This window comes from Schistocerca gregaria, chromosome 3 (assembly GCF_023897955.1).
Source record: "Schistocerca gregaria isolate iqSchGreg1 chromosome 3, iqSchGreg1.2, whole genome shotgun sequence".
Lineage (NCBI taxonomy): Eukaryota > Metazoa > Arthropoda > Insecta > Orthoptera > Acrididae > Schistocerca > Schistocerca gregaria.
Genome location: NC_064922.1, coordinates 432,002,769 through 432,028,580, shown reverse-complemented (window position 1 = coordinate 432,028,580; position 25,812 = coordinate 432,002,769). Strand labels below are relative to the sequence as shown.

Below are 25,812 nucleotides of genomic sequence, written 5' to 3'. Positions count from 1 at the left end.
ACGTTTCAAACGGCCGTTCCCATGGGGGACGGCATTTGTGGAGACAACCATCGACCGAGTGTGTCAAAAATGAGGTGCAGCCGATGAGGCGGCAATTTTCCATTAATCCAGGATCCTCCCGACATTCCTGAAGCCACTCCAGTTGTAATTGACGATGTCGTTGAGCCAACACGTGAACAAATAGGGCCCCTTATTCAACAATGTACGGCGAATGGTGTACTCTGAAACCATTATGCGTGCACCAGCATTGTTCTCTTTCGGCAGAGATGCCACAAGGTCGCCACCTATCCTGCTTTACAGAGCAGGCTAGCTTCCGAAACCCACGGAAGAGTTGTGGACGTCCATCCATTTATCGCCAGGTGGTAGCTTCAATGTCATTCTACCATTTTTATGGATACTCACTACAGCAACAGGTGAACATTCGACCAGCTACGCCGTTTTCGAGATACTCTTTCACAGACTCGGAGCAATAATATTATCATCTTTATCAAAGTCGCGTATGTCAGTACATTTCCCAATTTGCGGCCCGTATCGTCGCTGAGCCGAAACAAGGCCCCAAGAGTAGACAACATTCCATTAGAACTACTGACGGCCTCGGGAGAGCTAGCCCTGACAAAACTCTACCATCTGGGGAGGAAGATGTATGAGACAGGCGAAGTACCCTCAGACTTCAAGAAGAATTTAATAATTCCAATCCCAAAGAAAGCAGGTGTTGACAGATGTGGAAATTACCGAACTATCAGTTTATTAAGTCACAGCTGCAAAATACTAACACGAATTCTTTACAGACGAATGGAAAAACAGGTACAAGCCAACTTCGGGGAAGATCAGTTTGGATTCCGTAGAAATATTGGAACACAGGAGGCAATACTGCCCTTACGACAGGTTAAGGAGAGGCAAATCTACATTTCTAGCATTTGTAGATTTAGAGAAAGCTTTTGACAATGTTGACTGGAAGACTCTCTTCCAAATTCTAAAGGTGGCAGGGGTAAAATACAGGGAGTGAAAGGCTATTTACAATTTCTACAGAAACCAGATGGCAGTTATAAAAGTCGAGGGGCATGAAAGGGAAGCAGTGGTTGCGAAGGGAGTGAGACAGGGTTGTAGCCTCTCCCCAATGTTATTCAATCTGTATATTGAGCAAGCAGTAAAGGAAACAAAAGAAAAATTCGAAGTAGGTACTAACATCCATGGAGAAGAAATAAAAACTTTGAGGTTCGCCGATGACATTGTAATTCTATCAGAGACAGCAAACGACTTGGACGAGCAGTTGAACGGAATGGACAGTGTGTTGAAAGGAGGATATAAGATGAATATCAACAAATGCAAGACGAGAATAGTGGAATGTAGTGGAATTAAATCGGGTGATGCTGATAGAATTAGATTAGGAAATGAGACACTTAAAGTAGTAAAGGAGTTTTGCTATTTGGAGAGCAAATTAACTGATGATGGTCGAAGTAGTGAGGATATAAAATGTAGACTGGCAAAGGCAAGGGAAGCGTTTCTGAAGAAGAGAAAATTGTTAATATCGAGTATAGATTTTAGTGTCAGGAAGGCGTTTCTGAAAGTATTTGTATGGAGTGTAGCCATGTATGGAAATGAAACAAGTACGATAAATAGTTAGGACAAGAAGAGAATAGAAACTTTCGAAATGTGTGGCTACAGAAGAATGCTAAAGATTAGATGGGTAGATCACATAACTAATTAGGAGGTATTGAACAGAACTGGGGAGAAGAGGAATTAGTGGCACAACTTGACGAGAAGAAGAGACCGGTTGGTAGGACATGTTCTGCGGCATCAAGAGATCTCAAATTTAGCATTTGAGGGCAGCGTGGAGGGTCAAAATCGTAGAGGGAGACCAAGAGATGAATACACTAAGCAGATTCAGAAGGATGTAGGTTGCAGTGGATACTGGGAGATGAAGCAACTTGCGCAGGATAGGGTAGCATGGAGAGCTGCATCAAACCAGTCTCAGAACTGAAGACCACAACAACAGCAACAGCGTCGCTAGAATGATTTCACATCCATCTTTTATCCACTTACGTACTTTCCATAGCGTGTCACATTCCAACAAGGCAACCAGGCGACATCACACCGCACGGTGGGCAGTAGTCATAATGTTTTGGGTTAACGGTGCATGTTCGTGAAGTCACAATAGTTTACACGTGACAGAAGAACTGTTAGATCTGGTGCCAATGAAAGACGAAACGGGAAGTACCGATTAGCTGAAAACGACTGAAGAGGCAGTTGAACCCGTTGGCCTGAATTGATTGGTCTCAGTTTCCACCGATGGAGCGCCTGCGATGCGATGGGCACAAAATGGGCTTATAGCATTGCTGCAAAACACAGTATAAAGACCAACAAACGATTCGTACAGAATTCATTGTTTCGTACATCAAGCAGCACTTTGTTCTCAATTTGCTGGGATGGAGCACGTCATGAAACTGGTGGCCCGAACAGAAAATTATCTTAAGTCACATAGGTCTTTATATCGCCAGTTATAACGCTTCTCAAAGGAACTGCGGTAACAAACTGGAGACATTATTTACTACTGCGGAGTACGTTGATTAAGTCTAGGGGCGTGCCTGGAACGAGCTTGTTCAATTTATGGATGGAAAAGAAAGGCAGAAAACGACTTTAGAAGATTCGGAATAGGAACGAGTTTGTTCAATTTATGAATTGAAAAGAAAGCCTGGAAACAACGTTAGAAGATTCGGAATGGATTTGAGACCTCGCATATTTAGTTAACTAGATTGCACACTTCAACGATCTCAGTATTATAACTCTTAAGTTTTCGCTAGAAGCAATTAATATCTGATTTAAAACGACCAAGGTGGATGCATTTAAAACCAAAATCACATTACGGGAGGAACAACTTCTGATAAAGGTGCAAACTCCGCCATATTTTAATTTATTATTTTTATTGATGTATGCTCTTTTAACAGCAGAGAGAAACAGTATAATGCCGCTCTTGATGATGGACAGCTTAAGTTTTCGAATTTCATGATAGTAGCATAACATTAATCCAAGACGCATGACAGCCGGTCACTTATACTGGCGTAACTGTTCTGCCTTCCAAGCGACGCGCATGCATTTCCGCCACTGTTGCCACTTGGACAACAAAGTTAGATGAAGTGGGTAGCGAGTAGTCAGACGAGAGAGAGGGAGAAACGAACGTGTCAAAGCACCGCTCACGTGCCGAATTCCTGGCCACACCTGAATGTAGCTTAAAATTTCGAATGAAATTATTTCCTTTCTCTATTAACTGTTGAAACAGCATTGCAAGCTGACAGGCAATGCACACAGCGCTTCACTAATACACCACTAAATAACGAAAAAGTTGGTTTCCTACTCTTATAACGTATCTTCGCACAGACACCTAGCGAAAACGTAAGAGTTCACAATACAAAATTCTTCACAAAAATGTCAATGACGTCAATGTTCCACACTCACTTCTCTCGCAAAGTTATCTCGACTATGCGACTGTATATCGCTCACAAACTACAAATAGTAACAATAACTATTCTGTACTGTCCTTACACAAAGTCTTTGCTAACCCTCCCCTCTATCCATTCACTCCCTGGACGGAGTGTCCTCTCTCATCCCCAAACAACAACAGTAATCTAACCCTCCCATCTAACATGTACTCCCCCTACACAGCTGTCTAGCCTATTGTTGGCTGCTGCTTTTTATTACTTCTCTTCTAGTCATGTACACAACATAATATACAATTTTCGAGACTATTCGTTGATTTACATTAATGAAGTCTTTTATTAAGTGTGCTAAAATACATGATAGTTTGATGTTATACAACTTATAAATATTCAGTTACTTCTTATATAATGTCAAAACTGTACAACATCGCTAAGTCAGTCTTTTCATATCCAGTAAATTAAATGACTGTAAAACTATAGACATAACTTCCTACTAATATATAATGCATGGTGCAACTGTACTTACTTTCGCTTCATTAAAGACATAGTGCAATTGATATCTTGTACAAACTGTTGTCTCCCTAAAAGGCTACAAATTTAAGCAATAATTTTGCTCAGGGACTCTTTCCACTTAGTGGATATGGGGTAGACGTAATGAGATTCCCAAATTGGAGTGGCCTGGAATAAAACCGTACGTTATTCACTCCAGCTGAGCAGAATTTCGATCTTGCTGTGGGTAATTTGGAATCTTAAGCCTTCTCTACACACCACCAATATGTCCCTGTTTGCGTTTCCTCTGGTAAATCCTCTCAAAGGTCAAACTTTCAGACAGGGGCTCCAACGTTGCCCATCACTTATATTTCAAACTTGCGGAAACTTCTCCCTTGCTTAAAACAATTCCTGTTGCAAGGCTTTCATCTTACACAGTCGCCTTGAAAGCTGGTCACAGACCAGGTTTCATGTCAAAGACTGTACGTAATTAATCTTTGAGTACTATTTTCGTAAGTTTTATTGATAACTTACGATATTTTTAGTAAGCCTTTGTACTTTTCTTTCAGTTTTCAATGTTTACACTTTGAAGTTGTAAACAAGAGTACTGTATCATACGTTGTTCCTAAATGACCATACAATCTGTTCTGGCAAGGTAGATCCGCCACTGACAAGAAAACATAACAATCGGTTAAAGATATGAAAGCTACACTGCTGTTTGTGATGACTGCCCCACAGCGTCACACTGGTAACTGGATAATTATGTGTTCACAGTTGAGTGTTGCATTCAGGGTGAAGACGCTGAAAATAACTACAAAAGTAACTAAGGCATTTATAAGCAGCAAAAATCACAAACTTTCTGCTGCAAATAAGATCAATTTTTAAAAGCCTTCCTTATATAGAACAAAAAAGCACTTAAGTCGCAATTAATTAAATATGTATCAATATCAAATGTTACCACTAAGAAAGCTCATCGTTTTCTGTTATCAGAGGGTGACTATAGTGTGCTGAGATTAGTCTTTCAACTGTTTTGTTCACTGCGGATCTGATGATCCAGAAGTATATATTCACTGTGTAGCGTCATAAATCACCATTTTCGTTCGAGTTACAAAAATTATATGAAAAGCGATTTGCATTCCCATACCTGCTAACAACCAACAAAACGGTGTTTTTAAAGAGGTTCCTGTTCGTAACGATGCTTCTGATGTCCATGCGTGGAGTCCTCTGCTCAGACAGGTAAGCAAGCCTCATCCACGTGTCACAAGGCAGGGGCTTTCCATTTGTTGCTGCTACACTCTCCAGGACCTTGAGAGCTTCCTCTGATCGCCCTTTACCGAGCAGCCATCTGGGAGATTCTGGTAAATACCTACGAAACATAAGAAGATATCAGGCTGCACAGCCCACCTCTTCCATAAAATTGCAACAACGCTTATGCATTCCCTTACGATATCAGTAATCTCCAGCCACATCTCACAAGTGAGAAATAAGATAGGAAATTAGCTTGAATAAAGTTCTTAAGACAAACATGCACTTTAATAACTTGAATGAATCATTCAGTTTTTATCTCAGCAGTTCTCAGTAGCCTAATGGAAGAAAATGAATATACTGGTACCATTATTGTTACTAATATTATGTAGGAGTACAGCAGAGGAATCAATAGAAATTTTGTCACGAGTATCAAAATGGAGAAAGAAAGATTAGCGTTAAAAGTCCCATCGACAGCGAAGTTGTCAGAGCTGGAGAACGACTCGGGTCACGAAAGGATGGGAAGGAAAACAGCTGTGCCGTTTTTAATGCAACCAGCTTGACATTTGCCTGGAGCGATTTAGGGAAATCACGAGAAACCTAAATCTGGATGGCCGGGTGCGAATTCGAACCGACGTCCTTCCGAGTTCTGTGTGCGAAACACAGCGCCACCTCACTCAGTACGAATATTAAAACCCAAGAATCAGAACTAAAAAAGTAATGAACTAATTAGCATAACCTATGAAAAGACAACGCAAGTGACAGACAACAGCGAGTCGTTCAAGATGTAAGCTGAAGGTTAAACTCGAGGGGGAGGGGGGGGGGGGGGCGTCTAGAATGAAAGAAAAATACCAGCAAAAGAGCTAAAGTAAAGTAGGGGTGGAGAAGAAACAACATTAGCAATAAAAACACAAAGTAAAAATAAAATGTGATGTAATAAAGGGAGGAGCTACATTAAATAATTACATATGCATGAGACATGCAGTGAGGAAACAAAAAGCGTGGGATACATCCTAATATCGTGACGGACCTCCTTTTGCAGGGGTATTATAGCGGTTCGACGGTGCATGGACTCAAGAAGTCGTTGGAAGTCCCCTGCAGAAATATTGATCCATGCCGCCTCTATATCCATCCATAACTGCAAAAGTGATGATGATAATATTTTGTTTGTGGGGCGCTCAACTGCGCGCTTATCGGCGCCCGTAAAAATTCCCAACCCTTCTCAGGCCAACCTCGTCACTATTCAGGAATGACGATGAAATGATGAGGACAACACAAACACCCAGTCATCTCGAGGCGGGTGAAAATCTCTGACCCCGCCGGGAATCGAACCAGGGACCCCGTGCTCAGGAAACGAGAACGCCACCTGAGACCACGAGCTGCGGACAACTGCGAAAGTGTTGCCGATGGACGATCTTGTGCAAGAACTGATCTCTCGATTATGTCCCACAGATATTCGATGGAACTCATATCGAACCATTTGAATGGCCAAGCCGTTCGCTAAAATTTTCCAGAATTGTCTTCCAATCAATCGCGAATAGTTATGGCCCGGTGACATGGTGCATTGTCATCCATAAAAATGCCATCATTGTTTGGGAATATGAAGTTAATGAATAGCTAAAAGTGGTCTCCAAGTAGCCAAACATAATCAGGGTCCGGACCATTCCTTGTAAACACAGCCCACATCATTGTGGAGCCACCATCAGCTTGCACAGTGCCTTGTTGAGAAATAGGTCCATGGCTTCGTGGGGTCTGCACCACACTCAACCCCTACCACCACATCTTACCAACTGAAATCAGGACTCATCTGACCAGGTCATGGTTTTCCAGTCATCTGTGGTCCAACCAACGACATTAACGCCAAATGACCTCACACTGTCCTAACGGTGTAAGTAGGGTGTTTAGGTTTTTTTAATTGGTAACGCCACATAGCGCTCTGTATGAAAAATCACTGTCTGTTCTGTGTGCAGTCAGTGGCTGGTTGGCATTGTTGTAATACTCGCCATTGTAGTGTTGGGCGGCTGGATGTTAACAGCGCATAGCGTTGCGCAGTTGGAGGTGAGCCGCCAGCAGTGGTGGATGTGGGGAGAGAAATGGCGGAGTTTAGAAATTTGTAAGACTGGATGTCATGAACTGCTATATATATTATGACTATTGTTTGTTCTCTATTAAAATCTTTCATTTGATAACTCTGCCTATCTGTAGTTATTGCCTTTCGTAGTTTGCATCTTTTATTTAGCTGGCAGTAGTGGCGCTCGCTGTATTGCAGTAGTTCGAGTAACGAAGATTTTTGCGAGGTAAGTGATTTGTAAAAGGTATAGGTTAATGTTAGTCAGGGCCATTCTTTTGTAGGGATTATTGAAAGTCGGATTGCGTTGCGCTAAAAAAATATTGTGTGTCAGTTAAAGCACAGTTGTGTACAATGGTTTTAACGGGACGTCTCATATGTCGACCCTTAGCCGAGGATACCTCACTGGAATCTTCTGATTTTTCTTGTAGTTTGTGTAATTAGTGTAGCTTTTGTTTATTGCTAGCGCGTAATTGTAGAGAGAATCTCCCTTGTGCTTGCAGTTTTTCATTGTTGTACAGTAAAACAGTTGTGACATGCATGTAGGTTTGCAGTAAGTATTTCACAACTGGGCTTGCAATTAACGAGATATTATTTTCAGTGCTACGTTAATGTGTTCTCTTATTTTTGCTCTTTAAATTGTGCTTTTCTGTGTCATCGTGTGAAATATTGTGACAATAATGGCGTGTGATAAACGTAATACTAGGCTCCAAAGTAAACTGAGAAATGACAGTGAAGACGAAAGCAGTGTGTTAGCGCCACCATGTAATGAATTAACTAATGTTCGAAGTAGTAATTTGGTAATTCTGCGTAGGGAAATGGAGCGGGTTGCAAATAATGGTGTAGGCAGTGAAACAATTAGTGAACAGGGAAGCATTATCGATCGATCGGTCGGCAACAGCTCGCGTCAGGAATCCGAAATGACAGGACACAATGTAGGAAATACTGTACATTCAGGTTTTGCGTCCTCACCGTTTTCTCAGATAAGTCAAGACACATTTTCTGCTTGACAAAATACGAATGTTGCCGGTGCAAATGCACTTCAGTAAAGCACGGAGGAACAGATTCCAGACACTAATACATTATTATTGCAATTAATGCAACAAATGGAACAAAATCTGAGACAAACACAACAAAATCTTCAAAAGTTAGACACAATGGAACAAAATCTTCAAAAGTTAGACACAATGGAACAACACCAGAGACAAACACAGCAACAGTTAGACACAATGGAAGAAAAGCTTCAAAAGTTAGACTCAGTTGAACATATGCTTGAACAAACACGTGAAGATTTAACTACTGAGTACACATAAAATCGGATCGAAATGTCAAAAAGTCTGTGGTAACGTAAAAACACAAATTTGTGAGCATTTTCAACCTATTTTTTCGCGGCATGAAAATGCATTACAGATTCACGAATCAGCCATAAAAGAACTGCAAACTATTGTTCATGAAAATCATGAGACCTTGCAAGTTAAAATTGACTCAGTAGCATCTACCGATTCGGTTAAACAACTTGCAAAAACTCAGGAAAACGTAAAGGACACAGTAGATACTCTGAAAATTGGTTCAGAAAGGCACATGGAGGAAATCAGTTCATTATCAGAGAAAGTAGTTTAACTTTCGGATGCGCTAAATAATTTATCTACGAAGGTAGATGATAATCTGAATGACACAAAACGGTAATCTTTAATGACACAGAAGAGTTCGACCAAATTAGGAAATTCAAACAAAATCAGAATCAAATTAATACGCAACACCAAAGAGAAATCCGAGAAGTACAAGATCAGCTGACACAGGTAATACAAGAATTATGTATGTCAGAGGACACTCGCGCTCCAATACGGGAAGAGGGACATAGAAATACGGAACAGCCACAAAATAATAACACAGGACACTTCGAAAATTATGAAAGAAATGGGCAAGGTACACCGAATTTTGAGAGGGAACCGCCGAAACAATGTAACAATGTCCGACATGCGACTCGCCGACATGATGATTTTGACTATAAGCTGTTCATTGCTGCACGTAAATTCAAAACATTTAATAATTCTGGCAACGACATTCATCCACAAGCGTGGCTCCATCAATTCTCTCATTGTTTTCCTCCCAACTGGTCAGCAGAGCACAGATTAGAATTTATGTGTGGCTACTTGGAGAATGAACCAGCTGTAAGAATGTGATCGGTCATTCACTATTGTCACAGTGAAGGAGAATTTTATCATGCCTTCCTCTCAGCATATTGGTCTCAAGCTACAGAAGACCGAGTAAAACATAGCATCACAATGATGAAACATTTCGAACAATCTGAATTTTCCAGTCTTGTCAAATATTTCGAAGACATGTTACATAAGAATCGGTATCTTTCAAACCCATACAGCCCCTCAGAACTCATCAGCATTTGCTTAATCAAATTAGCTGAACATTTACAACAGATTATTTTAGCAGGACGTTGCAGAGACGACATTGAAGCTATTCAGGGACTCTTACAAGATTTGTAAATTGACAGTGACAATCGCGGAACGTGAAAACAGGAACACAACATTTACAGGTCACATCCGTCGCAATTCCACGATGAAAGAAATAATAACTGGACACGACAAGGCTATTCTCACAACACAAATCGTGACCAAAACAGACACCACCCGTATGACAACCTCTGGGAGAGTAATAATAGTTACAGAGAAAGATCGCATTTCCGTAGTAATGAATATGACAGAGATTACCATAGAAACATGAATATGGGAACAAAATCGATTATTATCAAGGGAGGCAGAATAACTTTAGATGCAACGGTCCAGCGCGCAGTTACGATTCCAGGAGAAATTCTCTACCACATGACCGACAAACAAGAAACTATGTAAACTACCGCCAAAACGACAGACCTGAATTCCATCAGAACTGGCGAGCTTCAAACAGGGTAGGGCCCTCTCGACAAGGTGAATTTGTAGAAGTTAGGTCTTCAAATCCCAATAACGACGTGCGCCAACAAAGAAACAAACAATGAGTCGCACCGCAGGCAGCCACCTGCGCCGGCTGGCTCAGAGAAAAATAACACAGACGCTAACCTTGAGAAAAGTTTTAGCATTTCTTACCGACGTATAAAACATGATAATTGCTTTTCAGTTGACAGTCTGCGTACTAGGAAGAGTAAAGGTTTACACCACATTTCACATGTAAAACCGTTTACTGAAAGATAATCTGCTTTTTAACTTTGTCTTTGCCATAAGACTTTGCACTTCACGTTACTAGTATGTGTTGCCACACTTTGAAACTGTTATCATGCAACCATGTTTGAAGTTAAATATCCAGTCTAGAACCTAGGGAACACATTCAAACAGAAATTACGAATGCATTTTTATAGTGAACAGACGACACAGTGTTGTATTTGTACATTCTTGCTTATTAGTTGCACGATTACATAACGACTATCAGGCTTACATAGTAAGGACATATACTGGTAGTGCTAATGAGATTTTAAAGAAAGATTTTGGTTTACTTGAAAATAGATTCTTTATTTGAAGTACTTTCTGTGGGATTAAAAATGACTTAGCATTCGGTTTCTTCGACAGCTGCACGATTATATCACGAAAGTAAAATTCTATGTACCGACTAGACAGAAAATCCTAGGAAGTTCTGGTCTTACGTTAAATCAGTAAGTGGCTCGAAACAGCATATCCAGATACTCCAGGATGATGATGGCTTTGAAACAGAGGATGACACGCGTAAAGCTGAAATACTAAACACCTTTTTCCAAAGCTGTTTCACTGAGGAAGACCGCACTGCAGTTCCTTCTCTAAATCGTCCCACAAACGAAAAAATGGCTTACATCGAAAAAAGTGTCCAAGGAATTGAAAAGCAACTGAAATCACTCAACATAGGAAAGTCCATTGGACCTGACGGAATACCAATTCGATTCTACACAGAGTAAGCAAAAGAACTTATCCCCCTTCTAACAGACGTGTACCGCAAGTCTCTAGAAGAACGGAAGGTTCCAAATGATTGGAAAAGAGCACAGGTAGTGCCAGTCTTCAAAAAGGGTCATCGAGCAGATGCTCAAAACTATGGACCAATATCTCTGACGTCGATCTGTTGTAGAATTTTAGAACATGTTTTTTGCCCGAGTATCATGTAGTTTTTGGAAACCCAGAATCTACTCTGTAAGAATCAACATGGATTCCGGAAACAGCGATCTTGTCAGACCCAACTCGCTTTATTTGTTCATGAGACCCAGAAATTATTAGATACAGGCTCCCACGTAGATGCTATTTTCCTAGACTTCCGGAAGGGGTTCGATACAGTTCCGCACTATCGCGTGATCAACAAAGTAAGAGCCTACGGAATATCAGAACAGCTGTGTGGCTGGATTTAAGAGTTTTTAGCAAACAGAACACAGCATGTTGTTATCGATGGACAGACGTCTACAGACGTTGAAGTAATCTCTGGCGTGCCACAGGGGAGTGTTATGGGACCAATGCTTCACTATATATATAAATGTCCTAGTAGATAGTGTCAGAAGTTCTAAGTGGCTTTTCACAGATGATGCTGTAGTATACAGAGAAGTTGCAGCATTAGAAAATTTTAGCGAAATGCAGGAAATTCTGCAGCGGATAGGCACTTGCTGTAGGGAGTGGCAACTGACCCTTAAGATAGACGAATGTAATGTATTGCGAATATATAGAAAGAAGGATCCTTTATTGTATGATTATATGATAGCGGAACAAACACTGGTAGCAGTTACTTCTGTTAAATATCTGGGAGTATGTGTGCGGAACGATTTGAAATGGAATGATCATATAAAATTAATTGTTGGTAAGGCGGGTACCAGGTTGAGATTCATTGGGAGAGTCCTTAGAAAATGTAGTCCATCAACAAGGGAGGTGGCTTACAAAACACACGTTCGACCTATACTTCAGTATAGCTCGTAAGTGTGGGATCCGTACCAGATCGGGTTGACGGAGGAGATACAGAAGACCCGAAGAAGAGCGGCGCGTTCCGTCACAGGGTTATTTGGTAACCGTGATAGCGTTGCGGACTCTGCAAGAGAGGCGCTCTGCATCGCGGTGTAGCTCGCTCGCCAAGTTTAGAGAGGGTGCATTTGTGGATGAGGTATAGAATATACTGCTTCCCCCTGCTTATACCTCCCATGGAGATCACGAATGTAAAATTAGAGACATTCGAGCGCGCATGGAGGTTTTCAGACAGTCGTTCTTTCCGCGAACCATACGCGACTGGAACAGAAAAGGGAGGTAATGACAGTGGCACGTAATGTGCCCTCCGCCACACACCGTTGGGTGGCTTGCGGAGTATGAATGTAGATGTAGTAGATGTAGATGTACTAATGTGTGACACAATTTACGTTGTTGTTTTTGCAGTGTATCTGTTTTTCTGAATTCTTCTGCAAAAGAAAACGTTTTAGTAGTAACTAGTAGACATTGAAGCATTTCAGGGACTCTTACAAGATTTGGAAAATGACACTAACAATCGCGGAACGTGAAAACAGTAACACAACAATTACAGGTCACATCCGTCGCAATTCCGCGGCGAAAGAAATAATAACTGGACACGACAATGCTATTCTCACAACACAATTCGTGACCAAAACAGACACCACCCGTATGACAACCACTGGGAGAGTAATAATAGTTACAGAGAAAGATCGCATTTCCGTAGTAATGAATATGACAGAGATTACCATAGAAACATGAATATGGGAACAAAATCGATTATTATCAAGGGAGGCAGAATAACTTTAGATGCAACGGTCCAGCGCGCAGTTACGATTCCAGGAGAAATTCTCCACCACATGACCGACAAACAAGAAACTATGTAAACTACCGCCAAAACGACAGACCTGAATTCCATCAGAACTGGCGAGCTTCAAACAGGGTAGGGCCCTCTCGACAAGGTGAATTTGTAGAAGTTAGGTCTTCAAATCCCAATAACGACGTGCGCCAACAAAGAAACAAACAATGAGTCGCACCGCAGGCAGCCACCTGCGCCGGCTGGCTCAGAGAAAAATAACACAGACGCTAACCTTGAGAAAAGTTTTAGCATTCCTTACCGACGTATAAAACATGACAATTGCTTTTCAGTTGACAGTCTGCGTACTAGGAAGAGTAAAGGTTTACACCACATTTCACATGTAAAACCGTTTATTGAAAGATAATCTGTTTTTTAACTTTGTCTTTGCCATAAGACTTTGCACTTCACGTTACTAGTATGTGTTGTCACACTTTGAAACTGTTATCATGCAACCATGTTTGAAGTTAAATATCCAGTCTAGAACCTAGGGAACACATTTAAACAGAAATTACGAATGCATTTTTATAGTGAACAGACGACACAGTGTTGTATTTGTACATTGTTGCTTATAAGTTGCACGATTACATAACGACTATCAGGCTTACATAGTAAGGACATATACTGGTAGTGCTAATGAGATTTTAAAGAAAGATTTTGGTTTACTTGAAAATAGATTCTTTATTTGAAGTACTTTCTGTGGGATTAAGGATGACTTAGCATTCAGTTTTTTGACAGCTACACTATTATATCACGACGCTACTAATGTGTGACACAAATAACTTTGTTGTTTTTACAGTGTATCTGTTTTTCTGAATTCTTCTGGAAAAGAAAACGTGTTTTAGTAGTAACTTTTGTGGTATAGCTACAATGAGACAGCCTCTTCTGTAGCAGAACAATATGTTACATTATAGTACTTTCTTGATCACGGTAATGTGCGTATTAACTACGATATCCATACGCTAAGCATTTCACTTTTGTTTATCATGAGTTAAGTACATTGACTTCTGCAGAACTTAGCTTCCACAGGGATTATCTTACAAGACGCACACGTATTTGAGTGATTAATTTTGTACTTAAAACATTTATTTTTAAAGATATTTGAAGTACAATGATACAAAGGTTTTCCGTGATACATTTCATTCCATTACTGTAATCTGTAACACTTGAGGATATAATTACATTAATCTTCAGAGGGTACACACTTACTTTGTGTACCATGTGTGTGGCAAGCACAAGGAGCCCTAGCTAATATGGTATTTGCTTATACAACTTAACACATCGGTACCATATTTCTCTAACACAGAATTACGCAGCTATCTGATCATTAAAACTGAGAGAGACAAATGTTTATTTTACTACATCAGTGACAGATGTTTACGTAAATGAAGCGGTTGGATAACTTCACACTTATGAAATTGTATTTTGTCTGTACTTTGTGAAATGTTCATCTTTTTTCAGAACCATTGTGATACTATAAGAGCTTTGAATGATGTATTTGGTATGGGATCATGATTTTTAAAGTACGTTTGAGGTAGATGACATTGTTGAAATGAGCAGAGAATATTTTTTAGGTTTTGATGTTACTGCAGAAAGCTACAATGATTTTGAGATTTGGCTGAGGTTTTATGATGTTATGATGACGATATGAATTATGCTGTTGCGGTATGTTTATGACCAATAAGCTGATGCTATATGAGTTATTTGATTATGCTAATTATCTGTTATGATGAAATATTGAAGAAGTGTCGACAAATAAGGTAAGGAATAATGAGTAGTGGTTAGGGACTCTGGTTTGTGAAAAAGGTTGTTGGAAACCAAGAATCGTACTTTAAAAATTTTGAAATGTATGTAAATGCGTGAATGTATTACAATGCCGACGAAATTTTTTGGGACACTGTTATATCAATAGGATTTTGTTTCTACAGATGTGTAACGCAAATTCTTGACCTGCGAAACTTTTTATATGAGACTGCCACTGTAGCGGAAACTGGTGTCGTAAATATTTCAGTAAGAAAGTCTAGTGATCACCTGCACGTAATGCGTCGTGGGCACCCAGCTGCGAGACAGCCACCTGGAAACAAGCCACTAGTGTGTGCCTTTCAGAGGCACAGAAAAAAAGAGTCCTTTATCCTCGCTATTGATATTCCTTTGTAGAAAGCATCGCAAATACGACACGCTCAAACTTGACAACATATGATTATACTGTGGAGCTCCTAGTTTATGATATTTACTAAAATGCCTAATGAAATGATGAGAAACATTTTACGTATATTGTCTTTCTAGTTTGTTCGATATCTAGTTTCTAGCTGCACTGCAGCATTGATTAAAATAAAATTTTATAGATGTACTAATATAAATATTTTATACCTACAGATCCAGTAAATAATAACATCATGATGTACTTTAAAAAAACGAAGGAGCACAAAAAGACATTTCCCTGCATAGGGATTGCATACAGAATTTTCTTTTCACGTACTTGGTAATTTTTGGTAGAATAACTTCTTGTGGTGCACCACTTTCATTCTATAGACATGAAGATGTGAATATACATTCACCTTATCTGCGTTGTTGTCTTTAGTGTACTATTTTTTCTGCTTGTGGGTTTGTCGTGTTTAGGTATAAGTTATTACATTTATTGCTGCTTGCTTTGCTTACTGGATTTTTTTTTCATTGCTGTTTGTATTAACTGTTTTGTGCTGCTGCATTGCCTCGTCCCTTAGTTAAGCATTTGAGCTCAGTAGATTTAAGTTAGCTTAAGAGGGGTGAGACTATATATGAGAACGAGTTGTCATGAAATGCATTGAGAACCTATAAAAATGGTTTGGTCAAAAAAGGATTTTGAAAGAGGATACGAACAAAAATGTGTTTGTGTACCCTTGTGTATTTATTTTCTTCCTGTCTCTGTGTACTGTTTCATAGAATTTTTTCTCTTCTAATACAAGCTACATTCACTATGATGAGGAATACTGTTATCCTCAAATATAATTTGCATTAATAACATGTTATTTACTTCATAGAGATGTTTACACATTATTTATTCTGTTTTGTTCTAATGCTCATGTGTGAAGTTGATGTTTCAAAAGTTATTCTGAACTTTTATGTATGTACTTATGTCATAATTCCTGTAACACTGATGTATATGTTTATTTCTATTCTTTTGTAAAGCCCCTATTACTACAAACGTTCTCTGTATTGTTATGTTCTATAATGATGTATTTTCTACCTTTGTTATTGTATTCTTATGTTATAAAATTGTAATTGACGCCAGTTCATCAAATTAAGTAACTTGTAAGTTACATTTCACTGCAAACGTTTCTGTTGGTCATAGTATATGGACAATATGTGAGAAGTAGGGACTGATAGTGTTTACACGTGTGTTAATAATTGAGCAAGGGACTGGATAACAGCATTGCTGGTTCTAAGCACATTTCAAACAAATTCTTTTTGAGTGAACAAGTGATGGTTTATTGACTTGCTATATTGTCCAAAAGACTCTTCGATGGTGATTGTGCGCCTGCACAGTCGCAACAGTTGGCTGCTAGCCATCTATACAAGGACTACAGTGGGTCTACACCTTTGATGACTCACCAATGCCATTATTTCTACAAGGACTGCAGTGGGTCTGCAACTCTGGTGGCCCGCCAGTGTCATAACCTCTACTAAGACTACAGTGGGTCTGATCTGTGATAACCAACCTACCAATATTATTCAAAACTTCGACTGACTCTGCTGTGGGTTTGCTCTTTTGTGGCTCATTGCCTGTCAGCATGTCAAGAGTCAGCACTGTCTTTCCGTTGGAAGGACAACACTACTTCTTCAAGACTGCAAGGAAATCCACTACTTCCGTGTGCATTTTCATTTACTGCTCAGACATTGACCAAAAACACTGCTATTTTAGTGTGATGAACGATCAGGACTGTCTTTATGGACTGTGCGAAAATTTTAGCTTTTGACCAACATTATATCGATAAGTGTGTGCATTTCATTTCTTTGTTATTGTAATTATGAATTTTTTTTTCAAATCTGTATTGGCCACTGCCCAAAACAATTTGTAAAATATTTTGTGGGGAGCATGGGGGCTATGTAAGTAGGCCGTTTAGGTTTTTTTATTGGTAACGCCACATAGCGCTCTGTATGCAAAATCACTGGCTGTGCTGTGTGCAGTCAGTGGCTGGTTGGCATTGTTGTAATACTCGCCATTGTAGTGTTGGGCGGCTGGATGTTAACAGCGCATAGCGTTGCGCAGTTGGAGGTGAGCCGCCAGCAGTGGTGGATGTGGGGAGAGAAATGGCGGGGTTTGGAAATTTGTAAGACTGGATGTCATGAACTGCTATATATAGTATAACTATTAAGGTAAATAAATTGTTTATTCTCTATTAAAATCTTTCATTTGCTAACTGTGCCTATCTGTAGTTAGTGCCTTCCGTAGTTTGCATCTTTTATTTAGCTGGCAGTAGTGGCGCTCGCTGTATTGCAGTAGTTCGAATAACGAAGATTTTTGTGAGGTAAGTGATTTGTGAAAGGTATAGGGATTATTGAATTATTGAAAGTCAGCGTGGGTTGCGCTAAAAAAAATAGTGTGTGTCAGTTTAAGCACAGTCTTGTACAATTTTTCAAATGGGACGTTTAAACGGATACGTTCGTCGTATGTCCCACATTGATTTATATCAATATTTCATGAAGTGTTTGTTTGTTAGCACTGACAGCTCAACGTAAACACCGCTGATCTCGGTCATTAAGTGAAGACCGTCAGCCACAGCGTTGTCCAAAGCAAGAGGTACTTCCTGAAATTTGGTATTCTCGTCACACTCTTGACACTGTGAATCTTGGAGTATTGCATTCCCTAAAGGTTTCCGAAATGGAATGGCTCATGTGTCTAGCTGCAATTACTATTCCGCGGTCAAAGCCTGTTGATTCCCATATTGCGTGTATAGGCACGTCGGAAACCTTTTCACTTGAATCACCTGAGTGCAAATGGTTCACATGGCTTTGAGCACTATGGTACTTAACATCTGAGGTCATCAGTCCCCTAGATTTAGAACTACTTAAACTAACCTAAGGACATCACACACATCCATGCCAGAGGCAGGATTCGAACCTGCGACCTTAGCAGCAACGCAGTTCCGGTCTGAAGCGCCTAGAACCGCTCGGCTACAGCGGCCGGCTCAGTGCTAATGACAGCTCCTCCTATGCACTGTCTGTTTATACCTTGTGTACGCGATACTACCGCAATCTGTATGCGTTATATCGCTGTTTCATTAATTTTGTCACCTACGTCTCTGCACTAACGAGAATGAAAGAAATATTTTCAACAGTTTCAGGACCTCTTAGACGATCGATTTCAACATTTAAGAATTCTGAAAGCAGACCCATGGTGGTGTAAAGCAGTAGTATCGAAGACAAGTAAATGATAAGAATAAAACATAATAAATTAAAAATTTGCTAATCTGTTTCTCTATTTGCCTTGCTGTTTTTTTTTCTATATCAGGATAGTGTTTTCTTGATTGTGTCATCTTTTGCCTCCCTTCAACACCTGTTTACCTTTTGTGTTAGTTACGTTTCACAATGGTAAATATATTTACTTTTGACTAAGTTTCAACAGTATCCTATACTACCCAACGATTAAGTGGTTTGTACTCCACAGATTTCAGGGAAATATGGCTGCTTCAAAGTTATTGTTGTTTATTGTTCTATTGCTACCAAATACTCAGTGCCAATGCAGCCGCTTACATGCTGTCAGATTCATAACTATAAGACATTCCACGTGAATGGTAGCATCAAGTGCACACACAGTTCAGAGCCATGCGAATGTATCCGTCTGTGTTTGTGTGTCTGGTGAGTGTAAAACAGGGTGCGCACACAAGGACGAGGCTGAAAGAAAAAGTTTAGGTGTTAATATAAAAAACCTTTTATTACAGAACAGTATGAATATCATTTGCCTGTAATAGCAAAACAGAATCGTTAGATATATATAGAAAATCGTGGATTGTCTCCTATGATATTCGTGAATTCTGTTTGCAAAAATAAATTGTTTCATCATAGTTAATAATGAATTACTAATAATAATTACATTTACACCTACAGCTGGATGCAACTAAGTTTCAGTGTATTAAAGCATTTTGCACAGTCATACCACCAGATGAAAAGTTTGAATCAAAGAAGTAAATTGTGATTTTTGTCGTCTGTCTTTGAGGTACGTGATTGACTGTGTGAAACTAATGGTTCCCGTCAACAGTAACACGTTGATGAGTGGTAGTTATCACTACAATGTGTCCGAGAAAGTTAATGAAGGATAGTTAAACTTCCAAATAGGATTTAATAATTTCATTTGGAACTTCTAATTTGTGCCAGAAACGTAGCATATTTATGATTTCATTTGTGAAAGACTAATCCCTACATTATACTGAATGATATTCAAATAAACAAGGTTAGGTACACTTTAAGCTGTTAACGAACAAAGTTGTCAGTTTTTTGTTTTGCTTATGCTAAATGAATAAAAAGTATATTTTTTAAAAGTTTGTGATGGTTCTAGAATTAGTGCTGCAGTGATTATTCATTTAACACACGTCCTTTCTATAATATTGTTAATGAATTTTTTGTAGGAATTTCCTCTTTCTTTCATGTCTGTGACGGTGCTGTGCAGATCAAAATTTTTAATGCATTAAATCAAATACTACAAACTGTCACGACTGCACGGGAGTACCAGGTACGTGGGGTAGACAGGGCGCATGGTCAAAGGGAGAACAGTTTAAAGGTCCCCCACCAGTTGTCCTCCGGCCGTGTTACACAAGGACTAATACATATTCTACTAACAGAGGAAACGTTCCTTGAAACTTTTCACCTTGGTGAAGTACACATGATATCGCAAGGCAGTCTCAGACATCTCAAAGATTGCTTATTGAACTGTTTGCACGATGAAGAACTGCATTCACATCATTCCATGTTAACTCAGCACCAGTGACCAGAAGACCAAAGTCGACGACTACAATTTTGTGAATTGCTTTGGCACCAAGTGGAAGATAATGCTCACAAATAATGTGATACAGACTGATGAATCTACCTTACTCGTGAACGTATTTTCAACACAACACCACTCCCCACCCCCCGAACAGCCAATTGTTTTTGGTCGGAACATCACCGACATATCATCCATGAAGTTGGCATTCAGGTACGCTTGGCATAAGCCTGTGGGATAGAATAGAGGGGCCGTGCGGGATTAGCCAGGCGGCCTAAGGCGCCACAGTCGTGGACCGTATGGCTGGTCTCGGAGGAGGTTCGAGGCCTCCCTCTGGAATGGGGGTGTGTGTTTGTTCTTAGGATAATTTAGGTTAGTAGCGTGTAAGTTTAGGAACTGATGACTTTAAGATATCAAAAACATTTGAATATTTTTTTTAATTTTTTCTAATCAATGGACGAGTTCTTTGCGGCCCTTACCTTTTGTCAGACAAGTTGAATATGCCTCTGCATCAAACGTTTCTTTGCAACACTTTGCATGACCCATAAGAAAACGTTCCACTTCCTGTTCGGCGACAGCTATGGTTTCAGCGCTATAGTTCACCACCGCACTTCGGGATTAATGTGTGTAACTATTTAAATGAAGCATTTCCAAGGAAATATATCGGTCATGGAGGTCCAATGTTCTAGCCTCCACGTTGCCTGGGCCTTAATTCACTAGATTTTTACTTCTAGGGACCTTTAGGAACCAGTTACTGCACTCGTTGATGTATGCGATCTAACAGCTCCTCTGCATGCCACTTCAGCAATAGTGATTGCAGGTGTGTTGCGTTGGGTCCAGCAAAGTGCGATCAAGCGACTAGCGAAGTGATTGCAAATTCAAGGCGGTCGGTCGCCTTGGGCATCTTCTCCAAAGTGAACGTTGCTCGTAACTGTACGTTCCACCTCTGTGAACATAAGCCTGGACGTCAAACGTATGGAATGGAGTTATTGTGCATTGCATAATGTGCAGTCTAGTGCAGCTTACTTATTGTGTTTTTATGCCTCATTGGATGCAGATGATGTTATTGTGTCTACTATTACCATCTATTGGCTATATATGTGTCATGGACGAAACAAATTGTCGTTTAGGTCTGTAAGAAGTTCATTTTATGTCTCTGTGTTTAAAAACAGGCAACAATAACAGAAAGAAATTCACAAGACACTGCATTGTGGAGATGTTAACTGGATTCAGTTTGACGCTTTAACTGAAAAAAAAAAAAGTTTGGGGCGGACGCGACTAAAATATCAGCGAGTTTACATATCCATCACTCAGGTAATGGGACAGCTCCGTAAGGGCGCCGAATTCATGATACATGTTCTCGGCTACACTTCACACAGTTACAGCGTTGCCAGAGCCCCGTTTCTTAAATCACATTTCTGTTAAACCTATGGGAAGGGCTCCGTTTGTTAGAATCACTTTTGCCTTGCATTGGGATGCTCACCGCTAAGTACATGTACTTTCCTTCAATTTCATCAATTTTACATTTTACCATAGGCAACTGCCTTTTGTTCGTCCATAAATTCTTGCTTAAATTTATCATTAGTTCCATGTACAGCATATTCCTTCTATAAGTGTTCTGCAAAGTAAGGCTCGATTAGAAATTCCATCACCAGCTTTTCACAATGCTCAAATCAAGTTCTTGTACATCCACAACCATGTAACATTCCAACCAACACATTCATTGACCTAACTAACGACTTCTGTCACGAAACATTCACCTTTGAGCAGATTTACTTCTTTAAGTCAGTGTAAACTACACACATATCTATTTCTTCTCAATTCTTATATTTAATCCTTCATACAAAGATAACTTTTGAGATTTCTTATATCATAAAAATATAAACTGGAGACGTCGATACGGCTTACAGCAGTGTGTCCACATTGAGAGAGAACCAATAAACCAATAAAAAAGAGCAGAATACTAATTCATTACCGAAGTACTTACCTATGTAGCAACAATGGAATGAAGCACGGGACAGATGAAATCAACAGAAACTGAATCCAGTTTCGTAACAACCATGCTGCTAGCGCAACAGAAATTGTTCCCAAACAGTAAGAGGCAAATGCCAAAAAGTTGACGAGTGAACGATGTTTGATGCCAGTAAGTTCGATACCTGAAATAGATGTATCGATAATGGATTACATTTCCTGTCATAAGATACTCTGGTGCTGGACCCGAAACCACATACCTCAAAACTGAACAAAAAATAATGCTAATATTCATTTCGACATCACATATAGAATAACTAATTTATATTATTTCTGTCCAAGACTTATGGGGACGTTGTATGTCCCATGCTGCCAACGTTAAATTATCGAATTTTGTGACACAGTATCTTGGAAACCTTTAAAGACACCAACTTACAATTTTCCATAATTATTGAATGCACCTTTCTAGATGCACTGAACTATAATTGTTACTAATATTGTACTGTGGGGCACGTTATTTTTTTTTCAAACACTTAAATTTTGACAGAATTTTGTAAATAAATGAACATAAAAACAAAACAACTCAGGATATTTTAATTATTCTAGTTCCATATGTGTTGAATCTCACACTTGGCAAGCTGTGAAAATTTCATGTCTCTACCATCAGTACTTTCTTTAGAAAACTGGTCATTTATTGCCAAAAATGTAGTTGAGAGACGTTGAGGTTTAAAATTTTTTATTACAAATTCTTATACAGACTTACATATCTGCGTCTTTCATGCACTAGAATTGCCCTGGCTCATAGTCTGTGTCTTCTTCAGTGTCACAACAGCCCAGTGCTTGCCTCCTTCTTTTCTTTCTTGCTTCTTCTGTCATTTGCTGAGCAGCTAGCTCTGCTTCACGTACAGGAAGCTCATCAAGTTCCTGCAGTCCTTTAGCTTTGTTCTGTCCAAATCTTACCCCTGACCTCTCCAGAACCTTAAGTGTTTCATAATTACTAATTACCACCATTAACAGTTATTACCCCCCCCCCCTTCATGAACCATTGACCTTGCCAGGGTGGGGAGGCTTTCGTGCCTCAGGGATACAGATAACCGTACCACAGGTGCAACCACAAAGGAGGGGTATCTGTTGAGAACCCAGACATACGTGAGGTTCCTGAAGAGGGGAAGCAGCCTTTTCAGTAGTTGCAGGGGCAACAGTCTGGATGATTGATTGATCTGGCCTTGTAACCCTAACCAAAACGGCCTTGCTGCACTGATACTGCGAACGGCTGTAAGCAAGGGGAAACCAAAGCTGCAATTTTTCCCGAGGGCATGCAGCTTTACTGTATGATTAAATGCTGATGGCGTCCTCTTGGGTAAAATATTCCGGAGGTAAAATAGTCATCCATTCGGATCTCTGGGGAGGGGCTATTCAGGAGAATGTTGTTATCAGGAGATAGAAAATTGGCGTTCTACAGATCGGGGCGTGGAATGTCAGTTCCATTAATCGGGCAGGTAGGTGAGAAAATTTTAAAAAGGAAATGGATAAGTTAAAGTTAGATGTAGTGGAAAATAGTGAAGTTCGGTGGAAAGAGGAACAAAACTTCTGGTCAGGTGAATACAGGTTTATAAATACAAAATCAAATAGGGGTAATGCAGGAGTAGGTTTAATAATGAACAAAAAATAGTAGTGCAGGTAAGCTACTACAAACAGCATAGTGAACGCATTATTGTGGCCAAGATAGACACGAAGCCCACGCCTACTACAGTAGTACAAATTTATATGCCAACTAGCTCTGCAAATGACGAAGATATTGATGAAATGCATGATGAGGTAAAGGAAATTATTCAACATTATTCACATAGTCAGAGGAGCCAAAAATTTAATAGTCAAGGGTGACTAGTACTCGACAGTAGGGAAAGGGAGAAAAGGAAACGTTGTAGGTGAATATGGATTGTGGGTAAGAAATGACAGAAGACGCCGCCTCGTAGAATTCAGCACAGAGCATAACTTAATCATAGACAACACTTGGTTCAAGAATCATCAAAGAAGGTTGTAAACATGGAAGAAGCCTGGAGATACTAGACGGTATCAGATAGATTATATAATGGTAAGACAGAGATTGAAGAACCAGGTTTTAAATTGGAAGACATTTCCAGGGGCAGATGTGGACTCTGACCACAATCTATCGGTTATGAACTGTAAATTAAAACTGAAGAAACTGCTAAAATGTGGGAATAAACAGACTAAACCAGAGGTTGTACAGAGTTTCAGGGAGAATATAAGGGAACAATGGATAGGAATTGGGAAAAGAACTACAGTAGAAGAAGAATGGATAGCTTTGAGGGATGAAGTAGTGAAGGCAGCAGAGGATCAAGTAGATAAAAAGACGAGGACTACTAGAAATCCTTGGGTAACAGAAGAAATATTGAATTTATTTGATGAAATTAGAAAATATAAAAATGCAGTAAATGAAGCAGGCAAAAAGGAAAACAAACGTCTCAAAAATGAGGTCGACAGGAAGTGCAAAATGGTTAAGCAGGGATGGCTAGAGCACATATGTAAGTATGTAGAGGCATATATCACTCGGGGTACGATAGATACTGCCTACAGGAAAATTAAAGTGACCTTTGGAGAAAAGAGAGCCACTTGTATGAATATCAAGAGCTCAGATGGAAACCCAGTTCTAAGCAAAGAAGGGAAATCAGAAATGTGGAAGGAGTATACAGAGGGTCTATACAAGACCGATATGCTTGAGGACAATATTATGCAAATGGAAGAGGCTGTAGATGAAGATGAAATGGGAGATATGACAGGCCCTACTGCGTGAAGACTTTGACAGAGCACTGAAAGCCCTGAGTCGAACCAATAATTCCTATCCCAAAGAATGCAGGTGCTGACAGATGTGAATATTACCGAAGCAGCAGTTTAATAAGACGCAGCTGCAAAGTACTAACGCGAATTCTTTACATACGAATGGAAAAACTGGTAGAACTGACCTCGGGTAAGATCAGTTTGGATTCCAATACGTGACGCAATACTGACCCTACGACTTATCTTAGAAGGCATACCTACGTTCCTAGCATTTGTAGACTTAGAGAAAGCTTTTGACAATGTTGACTGGAATTCTAAAGGTGTCAACGGTAAAATACAGGGAGCGAATGGCTATTTAAAATTTGTACAGAAACCAGATGGCAGTTATAAGAGTCGAGTGGCATGAAAGGGAAGGAGTGGTTGAGAAGGGAATGTGACAGGGTTGTAGCCTCTCCCTGATGCTATTCAATCTGTATATTGAGCAAGCAGCAAAGGAAACAAAAGAAAAATTTGGAGTAGGAATTAAAATCCACGGAGAAGAAATGAAAGTATTGAGGTTTGCCGATGACATTATAATTCTGTCAGAGACAGCAAAGAACCTGGAAGAGCAGTTGAGCGGAATGGGCAGTGTCTTGAAAGGAGGGTATAAGATGAACATTAACAAAAGCAAAACAAGGATAATGGAATGTAGTCGAATGAAGTCGGGTGATCCTGGGGAATTAGATTAGGAAATGAGACACTTGAAGTAGTAAACGAGTATTACTATGTGGGGAGCAAAATAAATGATGATGGTCGAAGTAGAGAGGACATAAAATGTAGACTGGCAATGGCAAGGAAAGCGTTTCTGAAGAAGAGAAACTTGTTAACATCGAGTATAGATGTTAGTGTCAGGAAGTCGTGTCTGAAAGTATTTGTATGGAGTGTAGCCATGTATGAAGTGTAACATGGACGATAAATAGTTTGGACAAGAAGAGAATAGAAGCTTTCGAAATGTGGTGCTACAGAAGAATGCTGAAGATTAGATGGGTAGATCACATAACTAATGA

The 25,812-nt window shown here is 39.7% G+C and overlaps 1 protein-coding gene across 1 annotated transcript in view; it reads right to left on the bottom strand.

The window, feature by feature from the left end:
* The window catches only part of LOC126355406 (solute carrier family 22 member 7-like), a 159,835-nt gene that overhangs the window by 94,136 nt on the left and 39,887 nt on the right, over positions 1-25,812 (bottom strand). Inside the window, exons 5-6 of the mRNA XM_050005710.1 lie at positions 21,984-22,152; positions 5,068-5,289 (exon numbers count right to left, since the gene is read on the bottom strand). Of these exons, the coding sequence (XP_049861667.1) occupies positions 5,068-5,289; positions 21,984-22,152 (391 nt within the window). The remainder of the gene's footprint in view (positions 1-5,067; positions 5,290-21,983; positions 22,153-25,812) is intronic.